Source organism: Nyctereutes procyonoides, unplaced genomic scaffold, assembly GCF_905146905.1.
Source record: "Nyctereutes procyonoides isolate TBG_1078 unplaced genomic scaffold, NYPRO_anot_genome, whole genome shotgun sequence".
Classification (NCBI taxonomy): domain Eukaryota; kingdom Metazoa; phylum Chordata; class Mammalia; order Carnivora; family Canidae; genus Nyctereutes; species Nyctereutes procyonoides.
Window position 1 is genome coordinate 47,219,499 of NW_026575142.1, and position 23,198 is coordinate 47,242,696.

A 23,198-nucleotide genomic window follows, 5' to 3' on the forward strand; every position below is an offset into this window, starting at 1 on the left:
TTAACCTTTGGGCAATCTTTTTTTATGTTAACGATCCTAGTTTACAAACTTCGTTTAGGCAAGGGGCAGTCCCGGTGGCTCAGCAGTTTAGCGCTGTCTTCAGTCCAGGGTGTGATCCTGGAGACCCGGGATCGAGTCCCACATCAGGCTCCCTGCATGGAGCCTGCTTCTGTCTCTGCTTCTGTCTCTGCCTGTGTCTCTGCCTCTCTCTGTGTGTCTCTCATGAATAAATAAATAAAATCTTAATAAAAATAAAATAAGCAGCACTGCCTCATCTCCAACAACTAATCTCTGATGCTTACAGGAATGTGAGAAGTCCACACACTGTCCTAAAACTCATCATTAAAAAAAAAAAAAACTTTGTTTAGGCAAGATTCCAGCTCTTTGATCTTTGATATGGGGTTTTGGGGGTGTATTGGTATGGAGCCATAATTGTGTCTGAAAAGTTCAAAAAAGTCAACATACCACACAATAAATAAATAATAAGCAATAGTTTACTCCTGGTCCCAAATTTCTCTACTGCATACTTGTTGCTAGAGCCTAAAATTCAAATTCCACCACTCCAGAGTCCCTTCAGTTAGGCCAAGTTTCTCCCTGTTAAAATATATATACATCTGGAAGGTGGAGAGGTTGGAGGGGTATACATTAAGCTTTTACTAGTAATGAATATCTAGGTCAAACTGAGACCACTCATCTTCTTTTTAAAAGGCAGAAATAACTTCGGCATTTAAAGATTTGTTTATTTTAGAGAGAGAGCAGAGGGAAGGGGCAGAAGGAAAGAGGGAGAGAAAGTCCCAAGCAGACTCTGTCTAAACTTGGAGACTGATATGGGGCTCTATCTCACAACCCTGAGATTAACTTGAGTTGAAACTCAGAGTCAGTCATTTAACTGATTGAACCACCCATGTGCCCTGAGACCACTCATCTTTAAGGCTATCATGGGTGGACTTCATGGAGCTTATAAACTCTCTGGGAAAAACAATGTGTTCAAAATTTTGCAGGTATTTTCTTGGGGAGGGTATAGAATTGCTTTGAATAGATTAAAGGATTCATGTTTCCAAAATGATTAGATGGGGCTACCATGAGGGATTCTGGAAAGAAACGGCTTACTGAGATCAGGGGGTGTTCTCAAAGAGGACTTGGAGGTTGTGTTCAGAAATATTAAGCAGTGTTCCACATTTTATTCAGGGATTGTCCTTTTGGGGGAAAAAAAAGACCATTACAAACAGCCCTATAACCTCCTGAGACACTAAGAGTGTGAAACAAAGGGAATTGAACTGAGATATGGAAGGGTAAGTTGAAAAAGGAGGCCTTGGGGTTTTTAAAAGTAGGTGATTTGCAGTTACTTTTTGCAAACATTCATTAGAAACTATCCACAAGTAAGAGGTGCAAAAAAAGAGGTATAAAACAACCAAAATCAGAATCTGAAATTGAATTACCTTTAGTAGTTTCAAGTCTGGTCATAAAGAAAGTTAACAATAATTATCTTGACTACATTCAGTCTATCTATGTATTATTTGTAGATGAAATGATGATTCCCTATACAATATAAGGGTTCTAAAAATAGAAACTGTTTTAGTAAGGCAACTCCTACTGATACACTCAACTCTAGATCCTATAATTCGTCGAATAGCACCTATTACATCCTGGCTTCTTACCTTGTGTGGGGCACTGGAGCAGACACTTCTATGCCCTGCCTTATTTAATCCTCACAGCAACTATGAGAAGAAATGGAGGCTCACTGACTTGCCCAAGGTCACAGCCCTAATAGGTGGCAGGGAAAGATATGACTCCCAAGCTTCTTGTCTCCAAGTCTAGCATTTAATTTCTCTTAGATATACTCCAGATCAGGTATTGCTCTAGGTCCTGGAAAAGAATAAGACCTGGCTCCTTCCTTCAAGGTGCTCAGTCCTGGGTCGCAAAGGCAAAGTAAACAATGTACTTGGACCATCCATTTGTTTTAGAGAGAATATCTGTGACCCAGGCCCTTCTTTGGTCACTTTCACAAACGATCTATTCAGGTTATTCTTTGTTTGGGGTCCTTTTTAGCATAAAGAGACCTGTATTTCAGGGCCCAAAGTCACTGTTATAAGATCCCTGCTCTATCCTAAGAGCAGAGAGGATCCACTGATGGGATTTAAGGAAGACAGTCACATAAGCATGACTTTGTTTTTTGAAATTTCTTGGCTGCAAGTATGAGATTGCTTTAAGGAGCAGCAGAACAGTGATAAAGTGAGCTCTGAGCTCCATAGGGGACTTCCTAGAATCTTCCCCTTCCTGTGGCATCTCCTCCATCTATCCTCACATAAGGAAAAGCTTTATATTTCTACAAAGGCTTCACAGTTTACTAAGTGCATGCTTTTACCTACATTGCTTCCTTTGATCCTCATAACAGCTCCCTGAGAAAGAAAAAATATTATCAGCCCATTTTGCAGCTGAAAACAAAGAGACTCAGAGGAGTTAAGAATCTATCTCTAACTCACATTGTTTGTAAGTGACACAAAGCAAAATCTGGTCTACAGGATCCTGCCCTACATTTTCCTCCATGGTATATGTGGGTATGGACAAACAATTTGTTGCACTAGAACTTTCTTTCACATTCCCTGAAATGCAGTTGTTCATATTTAGCCATCTATTGGAAGCAGGACCAGCTACATAATCTGTGGTGCCTACTATAAAACAAAAATATAGGATTTCCTGTTCAAAAGTCATTGAAGAATTTCAAGAGGCGACAGCAAAGCTTAAACCAAGCATGGGCCCGGCTGACTGCATAAGTTACATGCTCATGAAGCCAGTCTTGATAGGAAGGGCCATTCCTGCTCCCCAAGAACCAGTGCTATATAGGGCTAAGGCCAAAAGGGGGGCTTTCCAAAGCAGATGGCAGAGTGCTCACATTCACTGTGAATTCACCTTAATGGCATGACAGGATAGAGTCCGGAGCCCACATCCAGTTTCCTTCTATTAGCCAAATGTTTCCTGGGTTCTGAGCTGATGTCTATGGTTATGATAAAGGAAAATCATTTGTTAGGTGACTCGTGTAAACAAAAGTGCAGGCAGATGTTTATTTTCCTTGAGATTCCAAATTTTATATAATTTATGCTACTGATACTAAATGAGTTTTATCTAGATAATTGTGCCCAATTTTTCTGTAAAGTTTTGAAATAGAAATAGTAGAATAGAAATAAAATTGTCTTTTTCTTTTTAAGTAATCTCTACAACCAACGTGGGGCTCAAACTCACAACCCCAGCGAGATCAAGAGTCATACTCCACTGAAAGAGCCAGCCAGGCACTCTGAAATTGTCTTCTATTTAAACTAGAGAAAAGCATTTATTTTTAGACTCAGAAGTTTAGAATTTGGCATAATGTGAATGGTAGTAGGGCTGGTTTATTCTATAAAAGGGATTGGCAAGTTTGTTTATGTAAAGAGCCAGATGATAAATATTTTAGGCTTTGTGATTCTGTGTAGCTGATACTCAATCCTGCCATTGTAGCACAGAAGCAGCCAAAGACAACATGTACATAAGCGAGTGTGGCCATGTTCGTCAAATAGCACCTACCAAAACCTTCATTTATGGACACTAAAATTTGACCTTCATATAATTTTCAGGTGCCACATAATATTGTCTACCACCACCACCCCCGGCCATTTAAAAATGTAAAAGTCATTCTTAGGCTGCAGACTCTACATTGTTTGGTAGCTGTCTGAATTTGACCTGGGGGCAACAGCTTATTAACTCCTGTTCCCCACCATCAATGGAAAACAAAGTTGCAGAACAAATCACTTGGCTAAAACAAAACCAAAAACCAACTATTGGGACTTCATCAATATAAAAGGGTTTTGTACAGCAAAGGAAATAGTCAACAAAACTAAAAGGCAAACTATGGAATGGGAGAAGATATTTGCAAACAACATATCAGATAAAGGCCTAGTATCTAAAATCTATAAAGAACTTATCAAACTCAACACTCAAAATAATAAAAAATCCAGTTAAGAAATGGGCAGTAGACATCAACGGACAGTTCTCCAAAGAAGACATACAAATGGCCAACAGACACATGAAAAAATGCTCAATATCACTCAGCATCAGGGAAATCCAAATCAAAACCACAAAGAGATACACCTCACACCAGTCAGAACGGCTAAAATTAACAAGTCAGGAAATCACAGATAAATCACAAATAAAATAAGATGAAAATTGAGAGGGAAGTAAAGCATAAGAGACATTGAACTCTAGGAAACAAACTGAGGGTTGCTAGAGGGGAGGTGAGTGGGAGTATGGGATAACTGAGGGATGGGCATCAAGGAGCACACATGATGTGATGAGCACTGGGTATTATATGCAACCGATGAATCACTAAATTCTACCCCCCAAACCAATAATATAGTATATGTTATTAACTAAATTGAATTTAAATTGAATTTAAATAAGGAATTTAAAAATTAAAAAGTAAAAGAAATATAAAGAGAGTGGTTAACCTTCTCTTTGGGAGAACAAAGCTTTGCTAAGAATTTTTTAATGCCAATTAAAAAATTTCTTTTTGTTCCTATGTGACCTAGTTTGAGTTGTCAAATCTTTAAGAACATTACAAAAGTCTAATTTTTGTAATTAGTAGGATGGGGAAAATTATAACAAAATTACTTTCTCAGTTTTATGTGAAAATGAACCGAAGACATCCATGTAAAAAACTTATTACAGAGTCTTCACTCAAATTTTGACCACTGTTATTCACAACAGTGATAATAAATTAGATTGCCCCTTCCCAGTAAACCTGTCTTATTGAGCTCAAATTATCTTTTTTTTTTTTTTCTATTTCTTAGAGCTCAGATCTACCACAAATAGAAAGAGAGAGCAAGGAAGTTAAGCTTCGACAACCCTACTGATTAAAGAAACAGAGCCTAAACCTCAGCTCTGGGGGATGAGAGACAGGTGGGTACAGAGGAAGGGGTGGAGGGTTTGGGAGCTTCAAGCAGATGTCACACTTAACCCAAAGTGCGAGGCTATTCATTATGCAGTTTATAGTACCTGCTTTCTCCTCTGATGCCCACAAAGTGATTCTCTGCCAGACGTTTTTCACATTTGGGGTTAGGTTGGAAAGCAACAAAGATCTATCATGTCAGATTCTTGAAAACAAAGTGAAAATCGTTTGTGAACCTATCAGCATTGTCAAAAGGGGCTAAGGACTTCTAACAGCTAAATGTGGCACTTCAGCGCTTACAATGTGTCCATTTGAATGGACCACTTGCTGGAGTCCCATCTCACCATTCAACCGATGGGATGCTGACACAGTGGCTTCTCATTGCCAGTATCTAAGAGCTCTGCAATATCTCGTCAGAGGGGTCCTAATTCCCCAAGGGTCCTAAACATCCTCCTTAACAAAGGACCAAGTCCAAAGCAAACCAGCCAATTGACCTGCCCAAGAAGGGCATTTGCCCATTTCAGCAAAATGCATTATGGGAGTGTCCATAGTCACAGATGTTCAGGATGTGGATTTTCTCTTCAACATCAATCAGGCCTTTTTGCTCAGTGTTGTTGTGTTCTATGTTGTGTTCTATGACAAGAAACCTTTGCTCTGTATATAGCAATGGGAAGCCAAAGAGGCCGTTTCTTTGGAGCTGCTGGTCTACTATTTGGCAGCTTGGCAAAGAGTCTCTGTGAAATTTAGATTCATTCCTTTATGGATTCCTTACCTCATTCAACAATTTGTTAAAGATATGCTATGTACAAAGTCAGGGCTGGGCACCAGGAATAAATCACAGACACACCTTCAGGACAGCAAAATGTGCAGTTAAGGGAGGTCAGGGGATAACCAGTGGAGGGTTGGGAAAACAAAAGAAGAAAGTCTCCCAGTTTTACCTGGGATGGAGGTGGGGCCTGGGGCAGTGGGGAGATTTCACAGGGTAAAGATAATGGAGCCTGTCTTAAAGCATGAATGCACAAGGGGCTGAGGGGTGGGAGAGGGCATTCCAGGCAGAGGGAAAAGCAAAGGGGAAAATGGGGCATGAAATAACACAGCATACCAGGGAAGCTCTACATAGTGCATTCTAAGGGTGTTCACATTTGAACGTTGATAGCAATTCTCAGGAGTAAGTTAAGAGGGCTCCAAATACCCCTGCAAGGCTCTGGGTAAGCAGCAGGGCAGTGGGCAGCATTAGCTTACCAGATGTTGGCTGGGCAGGCCAGAACATTGCCTGGCTCAGAGTGCACCTTCCTACCCCCAAAGCGCACCCTCCACCTCCTGCCCCCACCTCCCTACCCTGGCACACCCAGACCACTGATCTCTTCCACGTCCCATCCCAGAGTCAGGGCTGGAAACCTTAAGCTGCCCTGACAGCCAGGTGGATGAGAAAGAGGTAGTGCTGAGCATGGAAAAATTAACTCTACACAAAGTTACTGAAAGATCTTCTAAAACAAACTCTCCTAACAGGAAGGAAGCTGTGGGGTGCGGGGGTAGGGAGGTATATTTATCTTGCACCTGGAGGGGCTGAAGGACTTTCAGTTTGTTAACCTTAATCAAATGAGACCCTGACATAGAAAAGTTTTCAGTTCTTTAAAAAATGAAATGAGAGAAATGAGAAAGGAAACCTACCTCTCCTAACTCCGTTATGGGCCAGATGCCACACTCAGCATTACCACATATGATGGACTGGTTCACCTTCACAGCAGCCCAACAAAATAGGTAGTGGTTGGCCCCATCTTAAAGAGGAGGAAACAGGCTCGGAAAGAGAACTGGTGACTTGTCCATGGCCACACAGAAATGACACGGGAATGAAATGAACTGTCAAGGAACAGTTCGGGATGCAAGTTTTCCTTTATGTTTCTATTATTGGCAATATTTCAATTAAAAAATTACAAATTATTGTACATGTTTTGAAACCTGAAACTATAGCATATATTTCTTTTATTTACTCCCATAATGTCTGGCTCAGTGTTTGGGACACATAGGTGCTCAGTAAATTCCTATTAATAAACTGTTAATTCAGGCTTGCTCACCAGCATCCATTTACCATTCTACAATTTGGTTCTCATAACATTTATTATGTTCTAACTAACATAAACTATTTTCTAAGACTCTTTTTCTCTAGAGCAGTAGTTCTTGGCCAGGGGTGATTGTCCCCCCCAGGGAACATTTGGCAACGTCTGAAAATATTTGGGGTTGTCACCTTGGAGCTGGGTGTTGTTACTGGTTTCCAGCAAGTGGAGGCCAGGTATACTGTTCAATATCGCACAAGGCACAAGGTAGCCCCCATCACAGACTTATCTGGCCCCAAATATTAATACTGCTGCTGTTGAAAAGCACTGGTCTAGAAGGAAGCAACATTTTGAAAAGTGGCTGACAGTATTGCTGAAGCCATTTCTCCTGTGGAAGAAACTAGATGGCTTACCTGCCTAAATGCATTTGACACAGACCACCAGTTAGGGCAGAGTGCCCACAGGTCAAATCTGGCTTACAAGTGTATTCTGTTGGGCCAGCATTGTTCAAGTCTTCAAAAAAAAAATGTGTTGCCAACATTTAAAAATAAAAAGATCTGGATATTTCTGCCTTGTCTTGAACAGTCAGAAGATCTGATAACACTGGTTTCTTGTTACCACCCAAGAGAGATAATATGTAAAATATTTGACAACTGACATAGTAGGGTAGCAGCCACTCAGAATGTATACCCCACCATCTGGAATGAATGTCCACTGTGAAAGACAGTGACAGTCCCCAGGGGGAGATGCCAGCCAGCCACTGACACCGCCAGCCAGAGCTGACGAGTGGCTGCCCCTCTGGGGAGGATGGGCACTCCCTACCCTGCCCTTGTGTCTCCTCACTTCTGAGGCTTGCCTCTGTCATCTCTTTACTCCATGTTTGTCTTATGCAGACTTAATGGGAAGATGAAGTCTTCACCAAAAGTGGGAAAATAAAAAAGAAAGACTGCCTGTTTCAAGGAAAAAAAATTTTTTTATTAGCCTACTTCTTTCATTAAGCTCTATGCTTAGTCCCTGTAATCCTTGGGTTTGTGGCCACCATTTTAGCTTAAACAAGTTCTCTTTTAAAATATGGAAATTCTCCTGAAGGACTCAGGCTGGTGGGAAAATTTACTTTCTATAAGCTTCTTTGCTTTCCTCATGTTGTAGAGCTAAGGTCAGCTGCTTGAGAAACTGGTGCTGGGGAATGAAATGAATAAGGTGAATTTGGTTGGCAGGACCTAGGCAAAGCATCTATTGCAAGCCTGGGGCCACAGATAGTGTGGCTCTTCTTGCTCCTTCCAGAAAATGCGTGGAGGGAGAGAAGGCTCTGCTGCTCCTTCTAGCTCTATCTCAGTATTCATTTCCTACCCATACTTCTGGAGGCACAGAGATTTGCAGAAAGGTAGGGGTTCAACCTTTGGGTGGAGTTTGGTCAAACAGAATCCAGCCTGAAGGCATTGGAAGGGCAGGCATATAGGGCATCAGGAGACAGAGGAGAGGAGCAAAAAGAGACATTGAAAGGTGCCAAAGAAACTTGCAGGCCTGCCTAAGGCAGTGGCCACTGCATGCTACAGACAAACGCTGGAGTTTTCTGATGCCTTCCCTCAGACAGTTACTCACACAAGCAGTAGTCTGGGTGGAATCAAGCTTTGAACTGAAGCATAAATACTTGTGCCTGAACCCTCTGCCCTTTTGCTGAAGTGACTTTAGAAGAATTCCAGGCCCCTTTGTAGGTTTTACCTTAGTTGTCCAGTGGTAGAGAACATATTCTGCCCAGAATGTTCTGGTGTGAGAGAGAATGTTTTGCCCATTTAATACCGAAAGCAAACCTCTGGCTTCTCAAGTGCATTTCTACCTTAAGGAAAACCATATGCACAAGGAAGATAAAGCCTTGGACACCAAGTTAAGAACATCAACACCCTTTACCGAACATTGTTAGGTGTCAAGCACTGTGCAAGACCATTTACATATGCCATTTCTGATTCTCCCAAGGATCCCACTAGGAGATGTAATTATTTCTATTTTATAGACAAGAAAATGTGCCTCCACCAGTCCAAAATCGTGTGGCTGATAAGTATTATGGCTGAGAGCCATTATTGACTTGTTTCATGGCAATGTCTATGCTCATTCCTCTCCAAGCTCTGCTACTCAAGACCCCTCTAACTTAGGGGTCACATTGGACAGGTTAAGAAGGAAGCCCACACCAAGTCCCAGCTGCAAAGGTCCTCTTGGCACCTCCTTCCCAGCTCTTACTCAGCCTATTTGAATGACACTTCAGGAGAAGCTGGGACAAATCTCTCCTTTGAGAGTGGGGTGACCAACATTGTATCCCCAAGATATTTATCCACTCGAGTCATTGTAATCATAGCTACTGACTATTGAACATCTGCTTTCCAAGTACTGGACAATGCTTTTTACACAGATGATCTTTAATTCCCTTTCCCCATTTCTCAAGTGTTAAAATAAAGCTCAAACAGGTTAAATTGCCTGCCTGATGTCATAGGGAGAACAAGTGACAGAGTCAAATTTCAGCCAAGACTCTCTAACCTCATGTCCATAGTCTCTCTACTCCAATCTGTTGTCTACCCCTTTCATAATACCATCTGAAAAACCCAGTGTGTGGTTAGTCCCTGAATTTTGCCTGCTGCATTTGGAAAGAACCCATTGTGACATTTGACTTTGGTCTTATAATAATCCTATTTCTGTGCGGGCACTGGGAATTTCAATGGGCCTATTGATCTGTACAACTTCCTCCTTTGGATGGTTTGCAAAGGGCACCTGTGGCTGGGTTCCCCAAGGCCAAGTCTCCCCTAAGAGGCATTGAAGCCCTTCTTGGGCTGCACAGAGGAGGCTGAAGGGGGAAGAAGGTAAACATAAGATGTCGACACTTCCTTCCTCTCCATCTCCATGCCCTTCTTTCTTATCAGGGAATATCTCAAAAGGCTCTGACATCTATTTCCTTTGGAACTTAAAGTCAAGTGTGGAGTTGCACCACTGGGTCCCAGGGTGAGGAATAGGGAAAGCAATGCTAGAGCCAGTTAGTATGAAAGAGCTCAGCCCTTACCTTAAAAAATGTGAGATTCACAAATCCACCCTGGAAATTCAAAAGGAGGTTGGATTTTTGGGAGCCACAGTTCCCAGAAGTTTGGGTTGCATTGGGGTCGATGTTGAAGTATCTCTGAGGTGAAAAAACCTAAACCAAATAAAATAGAGCAGATCAATGAGAAGTAGACGAAAACTCTAGCTAGGGAACCAGAAGCACAGGCTAGTAAGTGAGCCTGAGACTCAAGTCATGTGAAAATTTCTAAGTCCCTAAAAAACACCTCTCATTCCCAAACTATGTTCAAAAGATTTTTTAAAGAAAGAGTTCTCCCACAGGAAGAGTTCCTCAATCGATCATTTATAGCCAGTCTATTCCTGATAGACTGCATGGAATTTAATTTTTGTTAAATTAAGCATGTTACAGGGTACTATAGGAAAGGCCTTGCTGTCTAATGTTACTTCTGTTTCAAATGAAAACCTGAATGTGGAGGTTTCACAAAACCTGTGTGGAAAAACAAAGTATTATTTTTACAGTGATTCCTTTAGTAATCAAATCATCTTAACCCCACTCCCACCCCATCTAATCTTCTTGTTAACCTGGACTTTTGATACTAATGTCACAGCTGGCTGGAACCATGGACCATGTAAGCCAAACCCTTCACTTCACAGGAAAGTTGCTGAGGCCTGAAGTCATCAGGAGGGGTATGGTCCAGCTGGGGTCACCACTGAACACACCCCAACACTCCTCCCCTGTTGGCTAAAAAGTGAGAGGTATACATAGTTACAATTTTGTTGTCTGTCTTCATCCAGCCAATCATTATCAGTTTCTATTTTTATATGTATTCTAAAACAGATTCATCTTTTTTTTAAAAAGATTTATTTATTTATTCATGAGAGACACACACACACAGAGAGAGAGAGAGAGAGAGAGAGAGAGAGAGAGAGAGGCAGAGACACCGGCAGAAGGAGAAGCAGGCTCCCTGCAGGGAGCCGGACATGGGACTCGATCTCGAATCTCTAGGATCAGGCCCTGGGCCGAAGGTGGAACCAAACTGCTGAGCCACCCGGGCTGCCCCAGATTCACTTTTTTTTTTTTTTTTTAAGATTTATTTATTCATGAGAAACACAGAGAGGAGAGAGAGAGAGAGAGGCAGAGACACAGGCAGACACAGGCAGAGGAAGAAGCAGGCTCCAGGCAGGGAGCCCAACATGGGACTCGATCCTGGGTCTCCAGGATCAGGCCCTGGGCTGAAGGCAGAGCCAAACCACTGGGCCACCCAGGCTGCACCAGATTCATCTTTTAATGGAGCACCTTGGAGAAAGAGGAGCTTGCAGCTTTTTTTTTTTTTTTCATCAAAAGACACAAGATGCAGGGGAATATTTAATCTTAGCAAGACACACTGAACTCAAACTTTTTGAAGACAGTATTACAGTCGTATGGCCCCAACTTACCGACTCTGTGTCTTGAACCATAAGCTCTATCCCCATCTCTGCTTTGATGCAGAGCCTGCTTCCATTTAGAACTTGATAAATTCCAGTCTTGGGTGATGAAGGCCGAGGTGCAAGAGTGGGCCCAGAAGCTGGGGTGGCAGGTGAGGCCGTTTGGGTGGTGTTGTGTGCTGCTGTGGTTGGTCCCGGGGCATGAGTGGATTGAGCAGACTTGTGACTGGATGTGCTGTTATGTGTTGAGGTGGACAAAGTTGCTGGAAGGGTGGTCTGGTTACCAAAATGGGTGGTTTTCCTAGTTTTGTGGCTGAGAGTTGAGGGGTTGGTTCTTGTTGTATGGGCCAATGGAGTGCTGGTGGTTGGCAGTGAACCTGGGTCTGCACTGGGGCCAATTGTAGCCTCAGTGACTGGAGCAGCTGTGTTTGAGTTATTGGGTGTGACGATGGTAGTGACTAGGGTGTAGATTATTGGGCTGCTAGATGGGGTGCTGTTTGCAGTTACCAAGGAAGTTGTTACTAGAGTTTTTACTGTTGTGTGTGTGGTTGGGGGCTCAGAGCTGGAGGTTGTGGCAGCTCTTTGAGAGGCGATATGACCATCCATTGATCTTGCTGCTAAAGTTTGGCTAGGTACTTGGTTAGTTAGATGCAGGAAAGGTTTTGCTGTGGCCCGTACTGTTGCTGCTGTTGTAGGTTGAAAGTCCACAGTTTCTGGAAACACTTTTGCTCTTATTTGACTGCCATAATGCAAAATCACTGCAAATTAGGAAACAAAATGTTACCATGCTAAGAACTCACATTAGTGAGTGCCTTCCCCACCCCAAAGTGAATTTCTTCACTACAAATTAAAATTTATTTATTTATTTACTTTTCTCTTTGAGATAGTAACTTTATTGCTTCCATATATATATTCAGAAATGTAATTGCTGGATCACATGATCACATGGTAGCTCTACTTTTAAGTCTTTTTTTTTTTTAAAGATTTTATTTATTTATTCATGAGAGACAGAGAGAGAGAGAGAGAGAGAGAGAGAGAGGCAGAGACACAGGCAGAGGGAGAAGCAGGCTCCACGCAAGGAGCCCAACACAGGACCAGATCCTGGGATCCCAGGATCACTCCATGAGCCAATGGCAGGCACCAACCTGCTGAGCCACCCAGGGATCCCCCTACTTTTAAGTTTTTTGAAGATAAATATGACTTATTTTATGATTTTCAACCATGCTTATTTACTTTTAATGAAGAATGTGTATATATTTAGATTTGGGTGAAATTTATAATAGTATAACAATGAAGTGAAGATCACCAACAATTCTACCACAAGGCCACAATTTAAAAGTTTGGGTTGTACTCATGTTTCTTATAGGGTTGTGATCATACTACAGATATTCTTCTGTGTCCAGCCCCTTTGTCTGTATGGGGTGTGGTACTAGCACCACAAAGTGGTCAAGCTTAGCTAAATATCTAAGCATTGATGCCCTTTCATTCCCCATCTTCCAATGTGAATCCAGATAGTTCTGGATGGAGAGTGTTCCTGGGTGGGGTGTTGCTGTAATGCCCTGATAGAACTGGAGAGCATTAATGTGGTAAAAAAGACTTACATAGAATTATGTAGTTTGCAAACAATCAATCATACAATCCTAGTTTCGAAAGGGGTCTTAATAATCATCTAGTCCAAATCCTATGTGATATGTGAATTATATCTATGAATATTTCCATGTGTTCATCCAATCTATGCATAGTTACTTCCAATGATGGGAGATTTGTTTCCCTTGCATTTTTTTATTTTGCTGTCAGTTTTTGTAAAGATAGACCATTTCCTGTCATTTCTTTACATCACCAGGCTTTCTCAAGTAGGAAAGAAAATTAAGCCATAATTACTGTGATGCATAGGCTGCATAGGCAGTCCTTCATAGTTTGACTTAAATGCCAGCTCTTCAGAGAGTCTTCCCTGTCATTCTTATATAAAATAGCTCCCCACCCCATAATTCCCCAACACAGTGTTATATTCATTGCCTGCACTGCACTAATCACAACTAGTAATTATATAAGGGGATGGTATTAACATATTTAATAGTAAGCCTGGCCACACAGGGTATATCAGCAGAATAATAGTCCTGATTATATGTTTATTTGTTGGTTTATTGTTGACTGTGCATCTCTCCCACTAGATTAAAAACAACATCAAGGTGGAGATTGTATTTTTTTTTTCACCATCAGTACTTACACATAGAAAGTATTCAGTGCATATGAATTGGATGAATAGATAACTGGATGGGTAAATGAGGATAATAGCATGGTAGACCTTGGATTATTATAAGGCTCAAACAAATTGGTTTAAGTGAAGTTTTGCTAGACCATCAAGCATACCTATAGTGTATGTTATTGTCACAGGTTCTCTCCTAGGACATTCCTTAAGGGTGGAAGGTCTCTGGCTCTTTTTCAAACAGAATAGTTCTATCCTTGCCTCTTCCCAAGCCCATAGCAAATCAGAAAGCTGAGCAAAATGCAGATGATGTTCCTTGAGAGTTTATTATCAGGTATCTGAGAGATGGCTCTGTCTATTCAATGCTATGGTTTCATTGTATTTGCCCATTGTATTTATACTCAGGGGAGCTGGGGCTCCCTGGTGCTGGCCAGTGGCTTGGCAAAACACAGGTAAAAGGGAAGGAGATCACTCTATGTTGGTGTTTAAAGAGTACTGAAGTTCATATCTAATCAAAATCATCCACAAATTCCTTTACTATCTCCCTCTTTCATTTATTACATTTCTAAGTGATTATTTTTCCTGTAATAATAACAATAAAACATCCAAGTTAATGGACACTTACTACGGTCCTCAGGTCAAGGGTCATCTTTTTCCAACTCCTCTCAAAAACTTTCTGATGGGTTCTATCTTTATCAACTTTTCAGATGAGGGAACTCAGATTTAGAAAAGTCCCATCAACTTGACCATAATCCCACAACTAGTATGTTCTGGAAGTGAGACACCAAGTAAATTTTGGAGGTGACACTTGAGCCCCTGTCTGAACCAAAGCCTGCCCTTAGATCTGGGGTGGGTGGAGGTGATGTGCATCACTGGGAAGAATGGTGAGAGAAGATACAAAAGCAGAAAAGAGTGGGGTGCTTCTCCAGGAATCCAATATCACCAGACCCTCATAATGGTGGTCTTTGGTGAGGCTTTCAAAAGCTTATATGATAAAATAGTGATTATCTTCCAGAAGGAAAGTTCTCACTTCAAGCCCACTGGAAAGCTTATGAATCATTTCTGCACAGCTGGCTTGAAAAATGAGAAAGACAAATGTGCCAGTTCAAATTGCCTTGAATAACCTTTAGGAAAGGCTTATTAATGACATTAAGTTATGTTAGACTATTGCTAAATGGTCCTTTTTTGTGTCTAAAATGTTCATTTGGATACTTTTAAATGTTTGGTACTTGAGAGTTGTGGATCTTATGGGCTGTAGGTTTTCCTTGTAAGCTTTCATATAATCACTGTATGCATAATTTATACCTACATTGTAGAACTTGGAGCAAGATTTTTCCTTTCCAGATTGTTAAGACAGTTGACAGTGGAAGATTTGTTCTCACAATTTATTTGGGCTAAACCTGAGTTGCTGGTTCCTCAGTCATGACCCCAACAGAAACCCCATTAAGTTTATACTATTACTATGGAGAAAGAGAACTCATTCCCAGATGTGCTCTCCAGGAATATCTTGTAGTGGTGAGCGAAGATTGCTGTAGAGAACTCTGGGAGACTGGAAACTACTTGCCTTTTGTTCTCTTCAGGGGGATCATTAGATCCTTGACAAAAATCCCACTTGTGCATGGCTTATGGCTTATGTTTATGAGCTAAGGCAAAACTTTCTGAACTGAGTAGAATATCCTCAACTAAGTAACACACCCTTTGAAAGGGGGAACCTTCCTCATAATGTAATTAAAAGTCCTCTCTCAATAATGATAAATGAAGTCAAACAAGAGAGGAAAAGCACATTGATCATTCATGAATGCACAGCATCCCAAATAGGACAAGATGACTCATGGTACCCATCAAGATATACTTGGTGTGCAGGAAATATTTGTGGAGTGGCTGGAGTTGATGGCAGTCATGGTGTCTTGATATGGTGTGTGGCTTTGTGGTAGGCAGAAGCCTGGACCAGCAGGTAGCTGGACCAAAAGTGTCAGAGTGTGTTACAGATTGAACCAGTGTGTTCTCAGATAGCACTGGGAAATATTGTTCTAACGGTCTTCTCCTTCCCCATTGTGGCCTCTCCCCTCCCCTTCCCATCTCCCTGTAAAAGTGTGCGGGTATAAAAGATGGGCAGGTAATTAGATGGAAAACTGACAGGAGTGGTATGCTGTGCATACATTTTAGAAAGTTCATATGTTAGGTATTTATTAAAAATAATGCTCTGAAAAATACTCTGCTTTATGAAGTCTATGTATATGACCACACATATATGACCAATCTTTGTCAAAATTGGGTCACAGTTCTTAAACAGGACCTTTGACTCTGTAAAGGTTTAGTTAAATTCATAGGTCTGTCTGAGACCCACAAAGAAGGTGGCAGGCAGAAGTAAGGGCAAGGCATAACTCAGAATCTGTCTCAACCCTTCCTTTCCTCAAAAGAACACAGCCCTGGAATTCACATGCTGATTTGTCAAGCCACCCTGAAACCCCTAGCATCTTCTCCCCAGGATTCAGGAGACTCAGCAAACAAGTACCCCAGAACCTAAACCCATTGTTTGGACTCTTCTAGATGATGAGCTGCAGGAAGAGGTGTGAGGTTTGGATTCCCCTACGGTCCATAGAAGGAGCTGAGAGATGACTCATCAGCCAAGTGGGAAAGTCTGTGACCATGCAAGGGCTTTTTCTCTAGGTACTTCCCATATGGCTGGTCCTTCCCACATAGCCTTTGTTTGGTTTCCCTGCTGCACCCTGTTCAACAGATATATAGGAGCTTCTTCTGAACCAAGCTCCATGCCAGGCACTGAGTCTTTGTTTTTAGGGGTTCAACGCCTTGTGAGATAGACACATAAGTGGACCACATTCCTCGGTGTGACAAGTGTTATTATAGAAGGAGGCCCTGAGTGCAATGAGGTAGTGTAGGAAATCCAACACCAAGACAAATTCTTTAGGCAGACAAGAAAGTAAGTGGTATCCCAGGCAGGAGGAAAAGTATGTGAAAAGACACAGGGTCTTCAGAGCCTGGTAGATCTGGAGAAAAGCAAGGGGGTAAGCATGATGGAACATAAGAAGGAGGAAGCTGAGGTGAGAGGCGAGCTGAGAACAGACCTGGCTGGTCTTGGAGGCTACACTTTGTCTGCAGTTGGGAACACAGTTAGGAAGTAAATGGGAAGTAAATGGAGCCCCATGACCACACCGAGGGGCAGGGAACTGAATTTAGCCCCCAAATGCTTTCTCTAGTACCTCCCCTGGCAGCAGAGGCAGCCCCGGCTGGGCGCAGCAGGAAGACTGTTTCTGGATGTGTGAGACAGCAAGGGTGGGCTCTTAGATTCTGTTTCCAGTTTCATGATTTAAACTTCCATCTATTAGCAAAAAGATGCAGATCTTACCTCTGCTACTTTCCTGTTGGACTTGAGATTTGGAGAACCCTTATACAGAAGTGGCTCCAGTCCCATGGCATAGACTGCTGGCTAGCTACTCCCAAATCCAGCCTCCCCCTTTTTCCTTAGTAACAGAACCACAAACTTAAGCTGAGCCCTTGCTGCCTGGAATAAAGAACACTACCTCCAAGACTCCTTTCCAGCTGGATGGGAATGTGTGACTGCATTTGAGCCAAAGCAAGAGAAGTGGTAGGGTTATGTGGGCTTTCCAAGAATGCTGCTTGAAGGGGGCTCTATCACCTATGTGACCTCTCTATTGCCTTTATGTTTTCCTTTTCAGACCAGCGTGCAACTTGTATGTGATGGTTGGAGCTCCAACGGACATTTAGAACCATGAAAAGACCTTGTAGGTCCAAGTCATACATAGGATGGAGGATCCAAGATAATGAGCTCCCACACTGGATCTGGTATGGATTCTTCTGGACTTGTTTTCACATGAAAGAGAAACATACATTATCTTGTTTATTTCTAAACCTACGCATGCAGGGCCCCATATTACAGCAGTGTAGAGCTTGGACCCGGAAACCAGGCTTCCTGGATGCAAATCTCACAGCTGCCTAGTTGAGTAACCATGAGCAATTCACTAACCTGCCTCACAGTAACTTCTTCTGGAAAACGGGGTCCCTTTACACATTTCGTTCACTCAGCTCACCCTTGAGAATCTGCAGCTCAGAGAGGAAAGGGCAGTGAAGAAGGTATTTCCTCTCAACCTCCCCGGGAATTTATTGAGCACTCATTACATTTCTGAATCAGCCGGTCACCTGGCAACCACTGAACTGGTGCTCACACACAGGTCACTGAGGGTACTGCTAGACTGAGACCCTTTGCTTAGATTTCCCCTTCTGCCTCCAGAAAAATGTGAAACTGTATTTCTGAAAATGTGGCAGAGGTAACACAGCCTGGATTAGGACACTGGCCTGACCCTTCACCCAACTTTCCTGACAATTCATGTCACAATCAAGTGCCTCTGCATCCCCCACTAAGCATGTTAGTAGGGCCATGTGGTTCCCTCACATGTTCAACTCAGTGCTTCTAGAAGGAATTGTGAACTAATCAGTAACTAGGTAACAGCACACAAGAGGACTCAACATCCTAGGGAGAGAATGCTCCTTGCGAAAGCAGGGGATAGGCACATAAGGTAATCATTAAAAGCCCAGTTTCCCAGACAGCTTCCCTGACCTGAAGTATAATGGTAGTTTAAAAAAAAAAAATCTTGACTCCTCGGTTTACACCCCTCTGAAACAGCATAATTTGTCAGATCACATCTCATTCATCTTCACAGTTCACAGTTTATATAATGCAAACATAGCACTTCCATTTGAGAAAAACAGGAAAAGCAAGGCACAATGTACTTAGCAAGAGCCCCATTGGTAAATCCTGGCTCAGTTCTCTCCATCTCTTAAATCTAAGTGATTTCTAAAACTCTCCCGTGCCCAGAACCCATTTGGAACCAGGGATAGTGTCACTGTCTTCTGGAGTGGATACCTACTCTTCCAGACTCCTAGAAAATAAGTCCAAACCGTGAAAGCCCTTGGGAAAAAAATAAGGGTGTGCACCATGCATCTAAGGCAGGCAGTAAGGAGGAGACATTCCCAAGTGGAATACCCACAGCAGCTGAAGCCCTACAGCTATTCGCAGTCCACCGCACTAGAGCGCATTTGAATTTAATAGGACCTGAGATAGCAGGTCACCATGGAAAGCCATGGGTGTCACTCACCAGCCAGGGACACGAAGAGCACCACCGCTGCAGAGAGCTGCCAGGACATGACTGGGTCGCCAGAGATGACCACTGCCTCACCAGCGGCGGGCTCTGCTGCTCCTCCACTGCCTCGCTCAGCTCCTCTCAATCTTCTGAAGAGCACTGGGCTAACTCTAGGGCAGGCTCCAGGAACAAAGAAGATACCTCTCTTTGCCCCTCATTCACTTGCGGCAGAGAAACCAACCTCACTTTCTCACTTTCGTTCTGAGAAGGAGCTGAAACGCCCTCCCAAGTGGCTGGGTGGGGAGCAAAACCAGAAGTGGCCCTTGTGTGAAAACAGCCACTTTCATCTCTGCCTTTAGTGTATGTGAGGGGTGGGGAATCCCTCCTCCCCTTACTCCAGCCCAGGTGAAGGGCATCTGAGACCATTTCTGCACAAGAGATGGAGGACCTGTGGCAGTGCTAGCTTCCTTCTCTCATAAGCTGGGTCTCCATTTTTCTCTAAGGTCCTGAGTCCACTTCTCAGCCAGGGAACAACCAACCCCTCAGTCATGAAGGTGAGCAAGAGTCTTCAAACTCAGTGGCTAGAGGGCTGACTCTGTGTGTATTCACAAAAAGTCTGAGGTAATCCTGCTTTATGCCCATGGCCACCTCATCCTGTAGGGACTATCAGGAGTAGGAGCTTAGGAGTCGGGGAGAGCTGGATTTGAATTTGGCCACCAACTGTATGACCTTTGAGCCTCAGTTTCTTCTGCTGTGTAATAGGGATGCTATTGCCTACTCCTGGGTAATTCACCCGGAACACCAAAAGGCAACCTTTCTAGGTCCCAACTCCTTCCTCTACTAATTAGACAAAACAGTCAAGGTCTGTCTCTTAGGACTGTGAGCCCCAGTGAGGAATACACATACGGATACTCTCCTGATTACCAGGTTTAGGGCTTTCAGCTTAGTCTCAAATAATTTCCTGAAAAACAACTTTGGCTACAATGATTCCATCTTACTATGTTGTTCTAAACACTCTAATCAAGCACATTTACCAAGGTGAGTAGTATGTTTCCAAATTGAATTTTTATGGTGGAAGGTGAAGATTAACATGTGCCAATTGATTTAATTTTAGCAACTGCCTGCCTCATATTCTGGACTTTGAGTCAGTTTATTCCACAGACAATAATTAAGCAGATACTCTATGCCAGACATTCTTCTTCATATAAGTCCTACAGCCACCCTGCATGGGCACTGTTATCACTGCTGTCTCGTTTCACAGATGGGGAACTGAGCACTGAGAGGTTAGGCAACCTGCCCAAGGTCACTTAAGTAATAAAGGAAGAAGTTGGGTTGTGAATCCAGTTTGACTTGAGAGTCTAGGATTTTATTTTATTTTATTTTATTGAGAGTCTAGGATTTTAAGCACTATACTGCTCTACTGTTGAAGAGGTGTTCTAGACTAGAACATAATATAAACTTTCAAGTTGCTTGCCGCCTAGATGAGAAATGTTATTTATTAATATATAATAACCAGAGTAATCAATTTTTGGCTGCTTAGAGCTATACTAGATGAGGAAAGGAATAGTCAGAGATGAGGTGGTAGTTGTTGGATCTTGGAAAGACTTTGAGGGTCACTGAGGATGTGGATAGTTGGAGAATAGCAATAACATTATTTCTATTATTATTATTACTTTAAGATTTTATTTATTCATGAGAGACACACAGAGAGAGGCAGAGACATAGGCAGAGGGAGAAGCAGGCTCCTCAAAGGGAGCCCAATGTGGGACTTGATCCCTGGACCGAGGATCATGTCCTGAGCTGAAGGCATATGCTCAACTGCTAAGCCACCCAGGAGTCCTTGTGGTTGTTGTTGTTATTATTATTATTATTATTATTTGTATATAAGGAATCTCTACTATGTGCCTGGCACTGTGTAATGTATATGGCACTCTTCAAAGTAGATTTTTAAAAAAATTTGTATTATTTATTTATTTTTTTAAATATTTTATTTATTTGAGAGAGAGAGAGAGAGAGAGAATGAGTGGGGGGGCAGTGAGAAAGGGAGAAGCAGACCCCCACTGAGTAGGGAGCCCAAGTCAGGCCTCAATCCCAGGACCCTGAGATCCTAACCTGAGCCAAAAGCAGCTGTTTAACCAACTGAACCACTCAGGGTCCCCGGGAGATTTTTTTTTTTTTTTTTAAAGTAGGCTCCAATGCAGGGCTTGAACTCACAACTGTGACATTAAGACCTGAGTGGAGATCAAGAGTCAGACGCTCAAAAAAAAAAAAAAAAGAGTCAGACGCTCAACCAACTGAGCCACCCAGATGCCCCTCGAGGTAGATTTTTCTAATCCCAATTTTACTAATGTGAAAACTGAACCACCCAGCATTTTACAATAGGCTAAGAATTGCATCATGGCCTACTTAGCCCTGAAGTCTGTGCCCTTTCTCCTAGCACACAGGGAGCAAAATCTCCTGAATGGTTATGGCCCTGATCGGAGAATACTGGAGAGCAGTGGAGAATATGGTTGAAAGATCAAGTTAATGTCATTTTGGAAAGACCAAAAAGCCAGACTAAGGAGTTCATCGTCAACCCTAGAGGACATGAGGCCACTGAACATTTTGAAAAAAGTTATGCATGGAAGCAGAAGTTAGCTTGACACATGTTAAGTGTTCTGTGACCTTCAGGGGGAGAAGGTTCAACCGTTGATCCAGTCAACATTTACTGGTGGATATCTGGAATCAGTCTCCTGAGCAGGTCAGAGGATCAGTCCTGTTTATCAGGACTCCTGCCCTTGACTAGAGAAGAGATGCCCCAGCTGGGTGTTTCAGAAGTCATTGGGGATTCTAAGCACTGTGTCAGATACATCCCATAAATTTTGGTATGTTGTAATTTCATTTTAATTTATCCCAAATTATTTTCAAATTTCCACTGTGATTTCTTCTTTGACCCAAGTTATTTAGGAGTTTTAGAGTTATTTAGGAGTTTGCTGTTTAATTTCCACATCTTTGTGAATTCCCCAAATTTCCTTCTGTTATTGTTTTCTAGTTCCATTCCATTAGGATTGGAAAACATACTTATGGTTTCAGTTCTCTCATATTTATTAGGGCAACAAGTTAATATGTTATGGCCTAACACACAATCTATCCTGAAGAATGTTGTAGGAGCATTTGAGACAAATGCATATTCTGCTTTTGTTGAAGATGGAGCATTCTATAGTTATCTGTTAGTTCTAGTTTGTCTATAGTATTCAAAACTATTTCTTGTTTGGTCTTTTATCTAATTGTTTTTATCCATTATGGAAAGTAGGGTATTGAAAACTCCAATTACTGTTGTTTTGTCTATTTCTCCCCTCAATTATCTCAGTGTTTGCTTAATATATTTTGGGGCTCTTTTGTTAGGCTTCTCTGTGTCAATGATTTTTATATATTCTTGATAAAATGATCCTTTCATAATTAGAAAATGTCCTTCTCTGTCTCTAGTAAGAATTTTTGTTTTAAAATATATTTTATCTAATATTACTATGGGTATTCTAATTCTTATTTGGTTAGTCTATACATGGTATATCTTTTCCCACCTTTTAATTTTCACTCTATTTGTGTCCTTGAGTTTAAAGTGTGGCTTTGTAAATAGCATATAATGGGATCATGGTTTTTGTTTTTGTTTTTTAACTCATGCTGCCAGTACTTGCACTTTAATTGGTGTGTTTAATCCATTTATATTTAATGTGACTACATTAAATGTAAGATTTATGCCTGTCATTTTGCTCTTTGTGTTTTCTTTTTTTGTTCCTCTATTCCTTCATTATTGTCTTCTTATGGACTAAATATATATTTTCTGGTGTACAACTGTAATTCCTTTGTCTTATTTACCATATTTTTAAAGTTACTTTCTTAGTAGTTACCCTGAAAATTACAATGAAGATCTCAGCCTATAGTATGAATACCACTTTAATTTCAGTAGCATCTAAAAACGTTGCTTCTCTATAGCTCCACTGCTGGCCCCTCACACTTTTTGCTGTTATTGCCATACCAATTACTTAATACATTGTACATCTATCATCATGGGCTTATAATAATTGCTTTATGTAGTTGTCTTTTACATCAGATAGAGGAGTTGCAAACAATGCCATAGACTGAATGTTTGTGTTCCTCTCAAATTCATCTATTGAAGGCCTAATGTGGTGGTTATTTGGAGGTGGGGCCTTTGAGAAGTAATTGGGTCACAATGGTGGGAACCCCCATGACAGGATTAGAGTCTTTATAAGAAGAGGAAGAGAGCTAGCTCTCTGCTCTTCACTATGTGAGGATTGAGCAGGAAGGCCACTAGCTGTTTACAAGTCAGGAAGCAGGCCCTCACCGGAATGTAACCATGCTGGCTCCACTATCTCAGATTCCCCAGACTTCAAAATTGAGAGATAAATGTTGTTTAAGCTATCCAGTCTATGGTAATT

At 41.8% G+C, this 23,198-nt stretch overlaps 1 protein-coding gene across 2 annotated transcripts in view; it reads right to left on the minus strand.

Annotated features, from left to right (window-relative positions):
• LAMP3 (lysosomal associated membrane protein 3) overlaps window positions 1-23,198 on the minus strand; it is a 48,899-nt gene that overhangs the window by 14,756 nt on the left and 10,945 nt on the right. The window contains exons 1-3 of one of the 2 annotated variants that reach the window (XM_055307654.1): window positions 18,778-18,983; window positions 11,449-12,194; window positions 10,019-10,147 (exon numbers count right to left, since the gene is read on the minus strand). In XM_055307654.1, the coding sequence (XP_055163629.1) occupies window positions 10,019-10,147; window positions 11,449-12,194; window positions 18,778-18,826 (924 nt within the window). In that variant the 5' untranslated portion in view covers window positions 18,827-18,983. Of the gene's footprint in view, window positions 1-10,018; window positions 10,148-11,448; window positions 12,195-18,777; window positions 18,984-23,198 lie in introns of those variants that run through there. The other variant, XM_055307655.1, reaches the window with a different exon arrangement.